The following is a 14,727-nucleotide window of genomic DNA, read 5'->3' as shown; positions in this document are numbered from 1 at the left end:
TCTCCTTTCTCACTAAAAACAGTGACACTGCGTGGCAACGGTTTCACCCTCTGTGTGATTTGTTGCGTCTTTTTCAATACACGCAACTCGTCACCTACTGCTTTCATCTGGTGATCAGTATTCCTGCTTTGTTGATTATTCTCAGGCTTTCTGCCTATACTTGCACACTGTCGAACCAAACAGTGTGGATCAGTGCTGTGTGTTTACTGACCGAAGCGCTGAGCAAGCCATTTTGCTATTGAGGGTGACGCATTCAACTCCACTACTATTCTTGCATCAAAAGTCATTCATTATCCAGGCATGTGATCTGTTATATGCAGTATACAATTATTTACTTCGGTTCTGTATAATGCATTTTAGTCTCACCGTTTCATAATGTTCATTTTCGTTTGCAGACTGGAATAAATAAATACATAATATATGGTGATCTGAACCAACCCCAAACCATTTGTCTATCCCTAAAAACTCACATACCTCCATCCACCCACTCACATGTTTTCAGTGCCCCAAACTTCAGATATTAGAACTGTTTTGTAAACTGACTGATCCACTGTGATAGTGCCTGAATACAGAGATGCTGTCGTATAGTAAGGTTCTGTTATATGTCACATGCCTATTTTTAAGCACAGTCTCTTTTAATCTAGTCTGCATGTATTATTTAATAAGCAGGAGCAGAGATGATGTTACATTTTGTGTGTGTGTGTGTGTGTGTGTGTGTGTGTGTGTGTGTGTGTGTGTCTTGGCATGTATCATTTGTAACACTGCATATTATAATTCCTCCAATTAGGATTTCAACATATCTGTGATAGGTGAGCTCTGGTCCCATCAGTACAAATCCAGATCACATTTAGAAACAGGGGACTATTATTCTTATGTTCTGTGTGATGTTAGACTTTATCACTGAAGGGTAATGAGGGAGATGCAAGTACTTTCCACTCATTTTCCCAATCAGATTTTATCAGGTTGATCTATGGAGTGAACACACAAATCATCACAAACTAACTGTGCAAAGTGAATTCATTGATATTTATAGCAAGTATTGTTTTTTTTTTCATTCTCCAACAGTTCCAAGAGATTTGTTTCATAACTGTGGGAGTTTCCTCCCACAGTGGGTTTGATGCTTTCCATGTGGACGTCATCATTGCTATCATCCCTAGCTGTGAGTTTGATTCCTGTTTCAGCATCTACATGGGCCCCTGTTGTCAGTGGCTGCAGGAAGTTCTTATATAACAATTCATGTAAGTCAGACACAATGACAGTGGGAACTGATGGCCAGAAAGTACAGCAAAGTACAGGACCTTAGGTCCAAAGCTGGTAGAGCCAAGCTTGCTGAACTATGTGTCACCAAACATTCAGATTTAGTGTAAATGTTTACCAGTGACATTTAACTTTCTTAACTGACTTGACCTCTGCATGGAAACAGATAGAGTATGAAAAGACTGGACTACTGTATAACATTTAGAGCCATAGTTTTGTGAGAAGGCTGTATCATGTGATTAGAGCATCTTCTGCACAACGGAATTTATTCAAAAATAAACATTAAAATCATTTTGTGCAAATGTGAACTGGTTATTCGACATTTAATGCCCCTTCGTCTACAGTGCAGCTGTTTACCGAAACACACCAGGCTCAAAGGTAAATAACTTTTTATCAAATAAAAATATGAGTCATCTGGTTGTTGAATATGGAGGAATAAAACGTGAACCTGTCTATTTACTAATGACAATGAAAGCGAGTTCAATAGCAATTCAGTTCAATAGTAACTCATCAGTAAACAAGGCAAGTGCCAGAATGTTAGACTTAGACTATTGTCAAATAAAATTAGCCTCCCTGTTTCAATTTTACGCAAAACACGTCAAAAAACCTGTTCGCTTTGGTTTAACAACAGCGCAAATAACGCAGCGACCTACTTCACGTCTGCTGTGTGACTCCATAGGCTATACTAGTCAACATAATCGTAGTCTAGGAATAAAACAAAGTGACTGAGAAATAAAGTAATATATCTACCTTTATAGTTCTGAAATCTCCGCGTAAAATATGACCAGAACGATGTGGTTTTCTGATGAAGCATCGAGGAGAGCTGTAATCTGTTGCAGTCAATCCAATAATCTAATTGGTCTGGATTCTTCTGTCCTGCAGGTAGTCTCCACATGGCGGCCAGCACCAGCATACTGACACCACATCTTTCCATGGTTCCGATCCATAGATCTGATTGTTCCAGTACTCCAGTTCCATGTTGGAATAAGATTGGTGACGCATGGAGACGCACCGGACGCTGAGGCAGATGTCAGGGGTGTTTTTTGGGGGGGGGCTAGTGCGCCTGAACCACTGTGCACTGCTGGTTTCAGTTTGAGGATGTGAAGACCTGCCCCCAGCGCTATGTGACGTGAGATAACCAGACTTCATTTATTAAAAAAAAAAGGACATTTCTAGGCTATTTAGTGGTTAAGAATTAGGAGTTCTAAGTGTTAGTGACCCAGTTAAAATGCAACTAAAGGTAATTTAACAAATGTGAAATCAACTTGTGCCTTATCTAAAAATAACATAATCTTTCTCTCTGTTCTCCATTATGTAAACCTGTTCAAATCATGATGGCAGAATCTCATCAAATGGTGGTTATGTGATTTGCAAACTTACACAATAGGCAGACCTTGTGTATTAGTCTGTCAGTAGGGTATTGTCTTTCACAATACAGTGAGATCAATCACTCTCTCCCTTAAAATCTGGTTGGCTTTTGCATTTTGCGTTACATCTGGTATATTAAATATTGTAAAAGAACTTCCTCATTGTGTCCTTTTTAGCATTTCCTACTTGATTGCCTGGAAAAGTTCCCTAGGCTTGAAAGGGTTTAACATGAGCAAATACAGAAATTAAACTTGCTATTATTTTGAATTTTAATATTTAAACATGGTCATTTCTGCTTTATGCAAATCTCTAGACTTTACCATGGAAAAATATTCTGCAGTAGCAGAGCTCAGCTTCATTTTACCTTCACTCTTCAGCATCTTAAGGAGCTGATGCTGTGGCAGTTACCATGGCTGTGGTTGCTAGGTAACTATATATAAGGAGACCAGTCAAGAAACCCAGTGAGCCTGTTGCTGTATAATGTAGGTCTCCTTGCAGCTGTAACAAATCAAGGTTGATGCTAAAGTTTATCTTGAGACAATGTGATGGTTATAAATGATATCTATTGCTGTCTATATAGAGACACTGATAATACAAGTCTTGTGTTGGAACCTGAAATAGATTAGGATGGAACTTTTGTATAAGGAGACATCAAATAAGAGAAAAGTCATAAAAGGCACAGAAGCACTGTTGCAGTTTTAAAATTTTAAAGCAACCCCAAGACCTTGAGACTCCACTCTCACTACCTCTCATCACGTAATTCTACTATTATATGCTTTACATATTTGTCGTCTGTTGGATTTCAGCAATTCACTGACCAGCTAAGAAAAAACTATAGAATATTTTCATGTTAACAAAGTGTGTGCAAAAATGAAAGATGTATGCAACTCCAGTTAGTTTTATGCTTTGACTTATTTTTTTATAATCTACCACTGCTTTTTATACATTAGACCTGGGAGGATTTATTTATTTAATTCAATTCAATTCAATTTATTTGTACAGCGCCAAATCACAATACAATCCTCTCAAGGCACTTTGTATAAAAAACAAAAACTGAAACTCAACAAATTCCTTATGAGCAAGCACTTAGCGACAGTGGAGATTTAGTATTTAATTCAGTTCAGAGTTTGACCACTAGCTGGTGCTGTATTTGACCATCCTCGACAATATTTGGGGGATGGGCTTAAAGTCGTTGTGCTTCATGATTGGCTGTCATAGCGAGCTCTGCCCACACTCGAGCGGAGATCAGCCAATAGGCGCTCTCGGGGCGTGGTCAGGGAAGCATCGCTATGATCTAGCCATCATGCTAGCAGAAGGAGTCCTATGAAACTAGCGTTGCTAACTCGTGCAATGGGTTATTTTTACTGACTGTGGTACCATCTTTAGGTACACTGGGCTATAGAATGGGAACAACAACTGGTGTGTGAATGTCGTTGTGTTGTTTGTCAAACGGACCCGATAGGACAGCTGTCTCGGTTAATTAGCCAGTTAGCTAGCGCGGCTAACCGTAACACACTGCCTTCCATCACGACCAGCACAACAGACGCCGACCAGCTTCAGAAGACGGCGTTAGACATTTGGCCCGTTATCATGGAGAAGGTAGGTGTTTCACATATACCGCATGTGTAACGTTAGCCTGAGCTGTGCTAGTTGTCTGACGACATATGGTAACTATGGGTTTGCTGCTGGCCACACCTGCTCCTCCCGTTCGCATTTACCGAGGCTAACCCGGCGTCGTGTTGCTGCTCAGCTCTGACTTGCTAATTTGAAACCACTTGCTGTACAATATACCCGATACCATCACCTTCAGCTGGGAGGTTACTGGGGACGTTGCAGCGCGGGGGTTGTCAAGATGAGGGAACACCCAGCATCGACCCAGCGACAGGTTTTCACAGTCCTTTGCAGGGGCAGCTTATTTGTGTTTTTCACCACTCTGTCCATCTAACATCTGGATTGCGGAGGGCAGATAGATGACTTCAGGCCAGATGAAACTGAAAGCGACAATTTGACAAACCAGGCCTACTGATCACCTCGTCCTCTTCCCACAGGCTGATTTCTTGAAAGGACTACCTGTCTACAATAAGAGCAACTTTAGCAGGTTTCATGCAGACTCTGTTTGCAAAGCATCTGTAAGTATTCTATGATGATATTTTTTCCTCATTAATGGGACAGGGATTAGGTGTTTATGCATACATAGGTCCAATCACAGAATCCATCAAAAGGCAACAACAGTTCTTTAACCTATCAGAAAATGTATATGAAATCCAAATGTGTTATTTTGTAACTTATCTTTTGTTCTATTTACAGAATCGAAGACCTTCTGTGTATCTTCCAACACGTGAATATCCCTCTGAACAGAGTACGTACCAAATCTGCTTTATATAAAAGAAGATTATTAACCATCCAAACAAAAAAGAACAGTAAAGGTTTATTACTGGAAGCCTGTGTTGTGGTTGATGACTCAGGCTAAACGTAACTCGTCAGTAATATGCCGGCTGTGCTTGCTCTACAGTTATTGTAACAGAGAAAACAAACATCCTTCTGCGTTACCTCCATCAGCAATGGGACAGAAAGGTAAGCATGTGCAGGTCTTTGGAGTTATAATCTGAAGTTTGGCTTTATTTCTTGACAGTAATTATCTCATGAAACAGTCATTCATCCTCATCTGGTTGCTGGTATATTTTTAAATAACAGAAGTCTTGTTGTTTTACTGACTTCTTTTATAATCCTTTGTGTCAAACAGAATGCAGCAAAGAAAAGGGAACAGGAACAAGGTGAGGGCGACAACCCATCACCCCCAAGGAAGATCGCCAGGACAGATAGCCAAGAGATGAATGAGGACTCATAAGTGTGTGATTGTGAATGTGTGTGGGTGTATAAACAGGGTATAGCCAATATAAACTTAACAAAAACAAAGGATAATCCCACATGAATAAACAGGATGTCCTTCCTGGCATGACATTAAGAGTTACCCATAGAATATTAGGGAAATTCCTGTCAACAGAACAGTCTTTATGGTGTAGAGGTTCTGCGCATGAAAATTATATTAGCAAGTTATTTCTAAGTCACTGTTAGAACAGAGCCAACATAAAATAGGAAACTTTACACTCATCTTTTTTATGTTGGCTATTCCCTGAGTGAGCATGTGAGTGTTGTATGCTTGCAGAGCTGTGTTACTGATAGCTGTGTGTATTGTGTGTTGTACTGTTTGTGTGTGTGAGTGGATAATTGTAATTGTCCATAAAAAGGTGTCAGAGTAGATTTAAGGTCAGACATAGATTTGACAGATCAAGTCAGACACTACCCTTAAAATCAGTCTCATAACTGGTACATGATGTGTAGCCTTCTGTCACTCGGAGAGCCTAAGATAACATTTCGTACCGTTTTTATTTGATTAGAAACTATTGTTATGTATGGCAATGAGCTTCCTGCCAGCCACAGTGCCCGCCCTCTCTGTTTCACTGCCCAGACTGCAACCACATGGGGGCATTGCAACATTTCTCCACACTGTTTGAATCAACAGAACCAAGAATGCACTGTGAGGATCAGCACAAAGTAGAAGCAACTCTTCCAGAATCCCCTTTAGTTGTGTTTGTGGTGAATATGCTTATCTTGATTTTATTCTGGGACCTGTGCTTGTAGGATAAATGTTGTGTTGGTATCTTGAGAAATATTTTTACATCAACAACCACTTTCCCTCTACCCTGCAACAATGGGGTTGGCTTTGAGTTTTTGCTGTTATTTCATCAAAGGATATAAAAAGAAGAAGCCTAAATATTAACTTGTGGTTACATGGATTTTCAGTTGCACAAAGTGGTAACAGCATAGATAATGAAGGAAAATATCTATAGTAATGTATGGAAATGAGGAAAAGAATACATTGTGTTATGTGTAAATAATTACCAATAACAGAATTAGTTTATCCAATGGAGTAGCTGTGTGTCTTTTTGTAAAATAATACATGCCCATGGATATAATAGAAAGTGGCCCTTGTAGAAGTAAAGACAAGAGCCCTATGCCCAGCAGATGTCATCTTGCCTTGCATGTCACTGTTTTCATGGCTGGGTACTTTATTCCTGCAACAGTAATAACTTAAGGGGTGTTGGGTTTGTGATGTTAACTGTGAGACTGTGGAAGGTATTAGCCAAGAGGCCTTACAACCTGTCATCATGGTTTGGACCCTTTTGCTCCCCCTGCTCAGGGGCCCAGGATAGCTTCACTGCTTGTCCTGTCTTTGTGACAGCCCTGGATGGTTTTTGTCTGAGAGCTGGCTTAGAATAACACATGGGGGTTTAAAGGGATATTAAATTTTCAGCCATAGAATGCACAATAAGCATGCACAGCACAGTGCAGTCGCCATCCTGCCTTGTTTCTGAGATTCAGTTTGTATTGGTGTCACACTGTGCAAGACTGAATTTAAGTGTTAATTTTTATGTTTTTATCACTGCCCAGCAGAGTCACATTGAAGCCTCCTGTCCTTCCTGTTCTTTCATGAGTCAGTGCTACAATGTGGGTTGACAGTGTGGTCTGTCATCTTCCTACCTACAGTGTAAATGCTGTTTCTGAAGCGTAAAAACCACGTGATGATTCTGCTCAGATAGACTGTTTTACACCACCCCAAGCCTTTGCCCCATCTTGTGTGTTAGGTCAGATGTGTTATTTTTAGCTTTGCCGAAATAAAACTGGTTTGAAACTGTGTTTTTGTCATGTGGTACATTAAATACATGATTACATTTCAGAAATCCAAAACCTGAGGAGACTGTGAGATCCTAATTTTCAACTTAATGTTAGGGAGAAAGCAAATGTGCACAGTGGTAGTTTTGCAAAAACACATGGAATCTGTTTGAAATAGTTTTATTAACTATTGTTCAGGTCTTACAAAAATATGACAAAATAAATTAAAAGAAATAAATAGTCCCATTTCCCAGTAGTTTTCTTTAAAAGATCTTTTTGTACAGTGGTACATTGGAAGAGCATGTGATGATCTTTAACTCTGAGGTTACGGTCAGGTTTTAATGTAATTGGTGAGAGTCTCACCCTCTCTTAACATCCAGAAGACACCACATTTACTTAATTGACTCAGCCCCTTCCCACTGATTTCACATTAGATAGACAGTGCTTGTCAAGTGTAGACAAACCCAAACTCAAATGGGCTGCTGCTGCTGCTTGAATAGTAAAGCCGAGACACCTGTCATGTCTCAACTATCTGTCTGAGCTGCTGTCCTTATGTGAACGACACCTGTGCTTGGCCCAAGGAAACTAAAGGTGCCATCTCTGGCATGTGATGAAGAAAACCCAGATCTGTTACTTTACTTCAATTGGTGCTTATGTAAAGACCTCAAAAATAGCAATATGCAAAATGTGTTGCTGCTATCAAGAGTGCAAGGATGAAAGAAGTCATAAGATGGTTTATGCTGTCAATCTCTAGTTGATGAATTTGTAAGTTTTCCCTGAATACAGAGGAACTACATACATAGTGGTATGACCTATGCCCCACTGTGAGGTGCCACTATCGGCAAATGCCTTATTCTCTGTCTCTTAGTTACCTTTACGAGGACATTGCATTGTCCTTTATGCACAAACTTTCACCCTGATAAATGGACTCTATTGCAACATGGCGTCATACATCCCTGAAATCAAAATGCTGCAAGAATAAAGGTTTTGTTGAGACTATGCTCAGCTACCACTGCAACATGTCTGTTAGGTTGCTGTGAATTTTCCCTTTAACAATAACCAGCCTGACAATAGAGATACACAGACACAGAAGATATCCCGTTTCTCTCATCGATGCTCTTCTCATTTTATACACGTCATGAAAAATGACTTCTGAGTCTAAAAAGAACATACTGTAGAGTGACAGTAAAATGATACCTTGACCACACAAATTGATGTCCTGCCTATTTCCTTATTGCATTTAATGTCAGTGGGATCTTTTTGCATGTATGTGGAAGTACTTCTTTTTTTTTTTTTAATTTTCTTTAACCATGTGACCAAAAGGTGAACTCTCCTTACTGTAATGTTTTTACAGACACAAAGCCAGGAACAAAATAGAAACATCTTTTTCAAGTTCAGTGTCATCATTGTCTCTAGACCAGACAGATTCTGTCAACACAGCGTGGTTGATGGATGAGATTACTGTTATTATGTTAACTGGGTGTCAGGAAAGGTTCAGCATTAAATACAAGACGGAACTGACACTAACAATGAAAACTGAGGGGGCACAGAAAAGATGCATAGAGTCTGACAGGGGAAAACAGGAGGAACTGGTGCTGCAGGTGGGAAAGTTAGTCTAGACTTCTAGTATTACATGTAGGCCTGCTAAATCAATGTTATTGCAAAGATCCATGTGCGAGGTGATGGTGTGGAAATGCATAGTTGAATGTTTATCATCCTCTAGTGTGATGGAAACATTTCTTTCAGTGTGTACCTTATCTAATGACCCCATAATGCATTTCCCTTTGAAAGTGCTCTTAAACTGCAGGCAGACACTCTCAGTCCCCTGCTGTATACTGATGACTAGACACTGACGTTATGGGTAAATGGTCATAATGAATTGAAACGTGGTTCGGCAACACATTGTCTATTCAGATAAACTCTGGCACCACCATCTGGAGACACTGCAGAAGTGAAATACGGGTGGACGGGAGATGATTTTGCCATTAATAGTGTTGATGTATGTGGTTAACAAAATATACATCTTAGATTAACAGTATAATCTGAAAAATACTGCTTTGGTTTAAAAAGAATTATTTTTTACCGATATCAGCAAATGGTGCATATAAAAAAAGATGTGGAGCTTAAAATAAATACCAGCAATTATTATTAAAGAAAAGCATTATCTGAAAACCCCACAGCTGCTGAGAGCAGGGACAAGTAAGAAGACAGCATGTAGTGTGTGAAAGGAGGAAATCAAATGATCCAGCTTTTGCATAATGTTATGAGGCAGGCTGGTGTTGGCCCTCTCTCCTGCAGACAGAGAGATTTTTATGCAGAGTGCCAGGGTTTAGTGCAAATGTTACTTCTTTAACTCTACGTTCGTTTGCCAAGTCTGGTTAGATTGTGTGGAATGAAGCACCATCTGTGTTTACAAGGCGCTCTACTGGCTTGGCTGGAGAGCAACACTCAACCGGCATCCATGCTCCATTTTCTGAAAAATCACCTCAGTGTTCTTCGGCTTTTTTTTTATTTTTTCTTGTCTCTCATCCACTTACCCTCTTGAGAAAAATACTGGTATGCGACAGCTTGACTTACTAAGCTCTTTACTTTGTTTTTGAACAAATCTGGTTCTACCACAGCAGTGCTGCTGAGCAGTGGGAGGAAGTGTACAAAGCTCAGATATCACCTCTGCTTTGAAAATAAAGCTGGCAATATATCAGGGATGCTTGTTAAGGGAGGGTTTGAGTGATGATAAGAGTAATTAAAAAAAACTAACTGATATTGCTTTTCCATTTTTCCCTATCAATATATATATAAGTGGCCCAAGAGTTCCTCACAGTTAAAAATGAGACATATCCAATGATCACTCATGTTGTAATGGCTAAAAACACTCTCAGTAATTATTTGTTGTACAATCTCTGATCCTGTCGTACCAATGTATAAGATTTTTATTCTTTTTCTTCCACAATATCCACAAAGTGTGAGGCGTCTAAAGATGCTTACCATTTCTGACTAGAAGAAATCAAGAAAGACATCTCTCTGCTTTAAAGGCTTAAAAATATTTGAAATGCAGCTCATGCATTTCTCGATGTATTGCAGAAAAGAAAGGATTTGTGTTTGTGTATGTGTGTAGGGGACCGTGTGTGTAGTTTTTAATTCGGTCATGATGAGGGCTTACGTCTTTCTTTTTTTTTTTTTGTCTCTCAGCAAAAAAGAAAACCAAACCAGTCATCACTTATCAGCTTCATCTTTTTCTCTTTCTGCTTCAAGTACTTCTACACATGGCCTGTGACAGCACAGAGGGCAGGTCAGGCCTTTCCCCACATCATTTCTTCAATTGAGATGTAACCAAAGACAAGCTTGTTCTCTCGGGAGCTACTAGACTTTAGAGCTGGTTGGATCCAAGTCTGTTGAATGCCCGTTCTCAGACCCTTCTCTTCCAGGTGACGGGATCTCGTCCGGAACGCCATTCAAGTCCGACCTGGATGGTTGTCTTTCTGATGTTTGTGAGGATGATCCTTCCCCGGATTTGGGCAGTGGAGCCCCATTCACACATGTCCCCCCTTCCGATTTCCCAAAGTTAAACAGTTTCCCAGGGTTAAAGGCTTTGTTGGGTGACTGAGAACGCTCCTGAGAGCTGCTACCTAATGATGAGGATGATGATGATGCTGTCGCTGTGGTGTTAGCAGCTGTGGCAGCAGCCGCAGAAGACGCAGCACCTTCCTTCTTATTTTCAGGTGACTTGAGAAATTTGAAGCTCAGGAACCCAGGTAGCTTTGGCTCACTGCCTGTGGGTGACTGAGGGGAGCGGGCACCACCGGAGGAGAACTTACTCTGTAACGGGATGATCTGTTTCAGCTTCATCACGTTATTGTTGGCCAGCAGAGAGCTGGGCCTCTTGGGTTTGTCTGAGCTGCCACTTCCTCCTCCGGCACCTCCAGGGCGTGATTTGCTGCTGTTACTTTTGTCATGGTGGTGGTCCCCCGAGGAATCACCCTTACTGTCATCCCGCTCTCGTTCCCTGCGGGCCATATGCTCTGCCTGCCTCTGCCTCTCCTCCTCCTCCCTCTTCCTCCTCTGAAGCTGCTGGTAATGCTGCTGCGCCTGCCGCTCATGCTTCTGCAGAGGAAGGGAAACATTCCCACAATGTGTTTACTAGAATCAGCAGTAACCCAGCTAACCATTATAATACTGCAGTGCTACCCAGATAACAAATTAAGATCTTTGCATTGGTACTGCAGAGTCCACTACTGCATAATCTCTTTTCTGTTCTACAAAAATTGCGTTGCTCAAAAGTAGCTGTCGCTAAAACATCACCAGAAATGTAAAACAAGCAATTTATGTTGAAAAAGAAAGCTGCAGTGCTGCAGTACAGTGTGTTTTCAGCAGGAAGTTTGGCCCCTCTGATGGTTACTGCTATAGATTTTTATTATAATGCCAGACTCTGCAAATGATGAGGCAGTCTTTTGAGGGCTTGTTTAAACTGCCTGAACATTTTTTGATTTCAACATTTTATCAAAATTTTCTCGGCCTTAAATTGCCTGAAAATTTACCTTAAAGGCCTCCCTGCGCTGATAATCCAGTTTAGCCATCTCCTCTCTGACCCATGTAGGAATGTCAGGAATGGCCACGTGGATGACATACTTCAGGAGAATGGCAAAGTGCTGCAGATAGACAGGAAGGTCGAGAAATTAATTTTAAATAAAGAGAACTACATAAAAAAATACAATGCTTTGAGAAATCAGAACACAATGTTTTAGAATGCTTTACATCTTACTTGAACTAATGCTTGCACAACAACATTTGGGCTGCAATTCTCCCTTCTGATAGGCTTGACTTCTTTAGCAGGCCAAGACTGAGCTGCAGGCTGTTTACCTTTTTCCCAATATAGACAGCCACAAAGCACCGGGCTGTCAGAACTAGTGTCTAAATATGTTACAGATACTAGAAGAAGCATGAAGAGGACTTCATTTCATTTCTTCATGCTTTTTCAGAGAATGACACATTGGATATCTGCTTCATATATTCCTATTTTTAATCACTTTTAACAACATTAATTTTGTACTTATTTTAGTCACATGAATAAAATAGATGCATTTTGCATGATATCTTAATATAGAAATAGAGAATTCCCAATTAATCAGCATATACTACATTTGCCATAAACGCAGAACAAAATATGTGATCTACATAAATGTTAATGACTATTCATCATTTTGTATGTATAAAAAGTACATACAGTAGAAAAGGTGTTTGCAGCCTAAATGCTATGCACATTTTTGATAAGCATTTAATTTTGTACTGAGTCATAAGAAAAGGACAATGTTGAAAATGCTGGTGCCCAGAGAAAAGGTGCGCAGAAAGCACTGCTCTAAGCAATTCGCTGCCAGTAACAAAAAATGAGCTGCGGTACCTCGAGGATGACGATAGAGATAATGGCCATCTCAGGGCTGAGCCAAGGGAAGAGACGCTGGAGTTGACCACACTGACCAATCAGGTAACAATTCACAATGATGGCAATCAGGCCCATGACTTCCATTGCAGTCTATAGAAGAGGACAAAAAAAAAAAAAAAAAAACAAGATTTCAGCTTTGCTGTTCCTTAATACTGACATCCTGTTTCACTGAGAATATACAGTTCAATTCTGCTCAGCTATTTCAGCCATTTATTGGTTATAAATTTCATGTTACATACTGTAGAGTTAGTTCTGTGTGCATGATCAACTGTCTTTAATTCCTAAATCCAATGTTTTTGCATCAATATATAGTAGTATCAATAGAATATTTTTTAATCGTCTTTGCTTGGGAATGAATTCAACCGACCAGACAAATCTCATGAGCTCCTGTTAACATTTACAGTGGAGATCACACACCTGCCACTGTCCGATGCTCTCCACTCTGATCCCAAAGGGCCTCTGGAAACCAGTGCACAGCTTAAAGGCATCACTGCGGATCTCAATGATGTTGTTGATGAGTGCGCACATGGCAGCCAAGGGGAAGGCAGAGGAGAAGAGCACCACATACCCAAACTGGACAAACATCTCTTGGTAGTCCTGGAAGGTGTCCTGAGAGGGACAAAACGGATCATTAGACCAAGGCTCCACTAAGTAAGTACAGTTTGAATGCTGCTATTTGGCAACTCAATTCAGTTTACCAAATAAAAACATGTTTGTCCATGTTGTCTTTGTTTACATCAAGGCCACTTGGAACATAGGTTGGTGTTATTGATATCACACTGACCTAAGTATGAGAAGAATGACAGTGTTCCCCAGCTACCACCACACAGTATATGGCTAAGCAAATGAGACCCACAAAATCTTTAAATGAAAGAAATAAATAAAATGACAAGGTAGACAACGTGCAGTTTTCTTTGCCTGCCACGACACAATAAAGGGGTGCTTCAGTTAAATGATTACTTTATAAGTTCAAATTGAAGATTTTTGGAAAGATAAAATCCTGTGCACAGTTCACAGTCCTTACAGTATAGGTTTGCATGCAGCTCTCCATCTCAGCCTGAGTGAGTGTAGTGCTCTCTGTCTCCTCTGGTGGGTCCATCCATGATTCCCTTTTTATTTTAGGCTCAGGTCTCTCTGCGCTCCTGCCTCTTCTTCTTTGCCGCAGTGACATGCTGCTCTCAGACCCAGCAGGCAGCGGAGCAGAGCCACCTGCAGCGGCACCACCAGCAGCAGTATTGATTCCTTCAGCAGCCCCTGTCCCTCCCCCTCCTGACTCCTTCACATCATGGATGCCGTTATCATCGTCGTCGTCACACATTTCAAACACAGAGGCAGGGTCCATTCCTTTTTCCACCATAGTGGGGCTCCCCTCCTCCAGGAAGCTGTTGTCCATGGGGGGAGCACTGCAGGCTGCTCTCCTGTCCACCTAGACAACAACAATCAGCAATACTCTAAAACACTAACATCTAGTTATTAGTTCTGATAATAATGCCGTTACTATATTCACATATGAGCTTTATAACAAATGAGCAGAATCAAGTTAGAGTAAAGGTAGATTTACTCAAAATATAATTTACCTTCTCTATGAAGCTGACTTTCCTCAGCTTCAAACCACAGTCGATCAGACTTTCCTCCTCTGTCTCTCCTTCACTGAACCTCCCACTGTCAGCCTCGTCCCTCTCACCTCCCTCCTCTTCATCAGGCACCCCACATCCTCCGTTCAAACATTTCTTTTCCCTGTGAGGAGTAAAAGACACCAACAGATGTTAGATACTGACAGATACACAAATCATTACTGCATGTAGCGCAGAGACAATGGCAGAGGAAGACAAAGTGCCTTTCTATTTGAACCTGTTTTTAGTGACTAATACTTTGAGTGTTGGTGTGAATGACAAGTCTAAACACATAAATGCCAATGTTCATCATCAACAAGTACCATGTTCTTCTAATGCATGCTTCAAACTGTGTTGGAAAAAGAAGAATTTAAATAA

At 40.6% G+C, this 14,727-nt stretch overlaps 2 protein-coding genes across 4 annotated transcripts in view; one reads left to right on the top strand and one right to left on the bottom strand.

Annotated features, from left to right (window-relative positions):
- Positions 1 to 3,891: 3,891 nt before the first annotated feature.
- On the top strand, positions 3,892 to 7,323 carry dda1 (DET1 and DDB1 associated 1). Its single transcript, XM_026323119.2, has 5 exons — positions 3,892 to 4,224; positions 4,674 to 4,754; positions 4,933 to 4,984; positions 5,138 to 5,199; positions 5,369 to 7,323. The coding sequence occupies exons 1-5, from the start codon at positions 4,216 to 4,218 to the stop codon at positions 5,471 to 5,473; spliced, it is 309 nt and encodes a 102-aa protein (XP_026178904.1). The 5' UTR covers positions 3,892 to 4,215; the 3' UTR covers positions 5,474 to 7,323.
- Positions 7,324 to 7,463: 140 nt separating this feature from the next.
- Positions 7,464 to 14,727, bottom strand: part of ano8b (anoctamin 8b) — a 31,983-nt gene continuing 24,719 nt past the window's right edge. For 2 of the 3 annotated variants that reach the window (XM_026323116.2, XM_026323117.1), the window contains 6 exons: positions 14,314 to 14,473; positions 13,761 to 14,162; positions 13,154 to 13,345; positions 12,695 to 12,826; positions 11,835 to 11,945; positions 7,464 to 11,400 (listed from right to left, as the gene is read on the bottom strand). In XM_026323116.2, the coding sequence (XP_026178901.1) occupies positions 10,660 to 11,400; positions 11,835 to 11,945; positions 12,695 to 12,826; positions 13,154 to 13,345; positions 13,761 to 14,162; positions 14,314 to 14,473 (1,738 nt within the window). In that variant the 3' untranslated portion in view covers positions 7,464 to 10,659. The remainder of the gene's footprint in view (positions 11,401 to 11,834; positions 11,946 to 12,694; positions 12,827 to 13,153; positions 13,346 to 13,760; positions 14,163 to 14,313; positions 14,474 to 14,727) is intronic. The other variant, XM_026323118.1, reaches the window with a different exon arrangement.

The sequence above is a fragment of the Mastacembelus armatus genome, chromosome 4, assembly GCF_900324485.2.
Source record: "Mastacembelus armatus chromosome 4, fMasArm1.2, whole genome shotgun sequence".
Lineage (NCBI taxonomy): Eukaryota > Metazoa > Chordata > Actinopteri > Synbranchiformes > Mastacembelidae > Mastacembelus > Mastacembelus armatus.
Note: the sequence above shows the minus strand (reverse complement) of the source record. Positions and strands in the feature narration are given on the sequence as shown.

Bases quoted from the DNA above. Each gene is read 5' to 3' on its own strand.
- dda1 (XM_026323119.2), top strand. The intron at 4,755-4,932 runs GTAAGTATTCTA...TTCTATTTACAG, and splicing joins ACTCTGTTTGCAAAGCATCT to AATCGAAGACCTTCTGTGTA. The intron at 5,200-5,368 runs GTAAGCATGTGC...TGTGTCAAACAG, and splicing joins ATCAGCAATGGGACAGAAAG to AATGCAGCAAAGAAAAGGGA.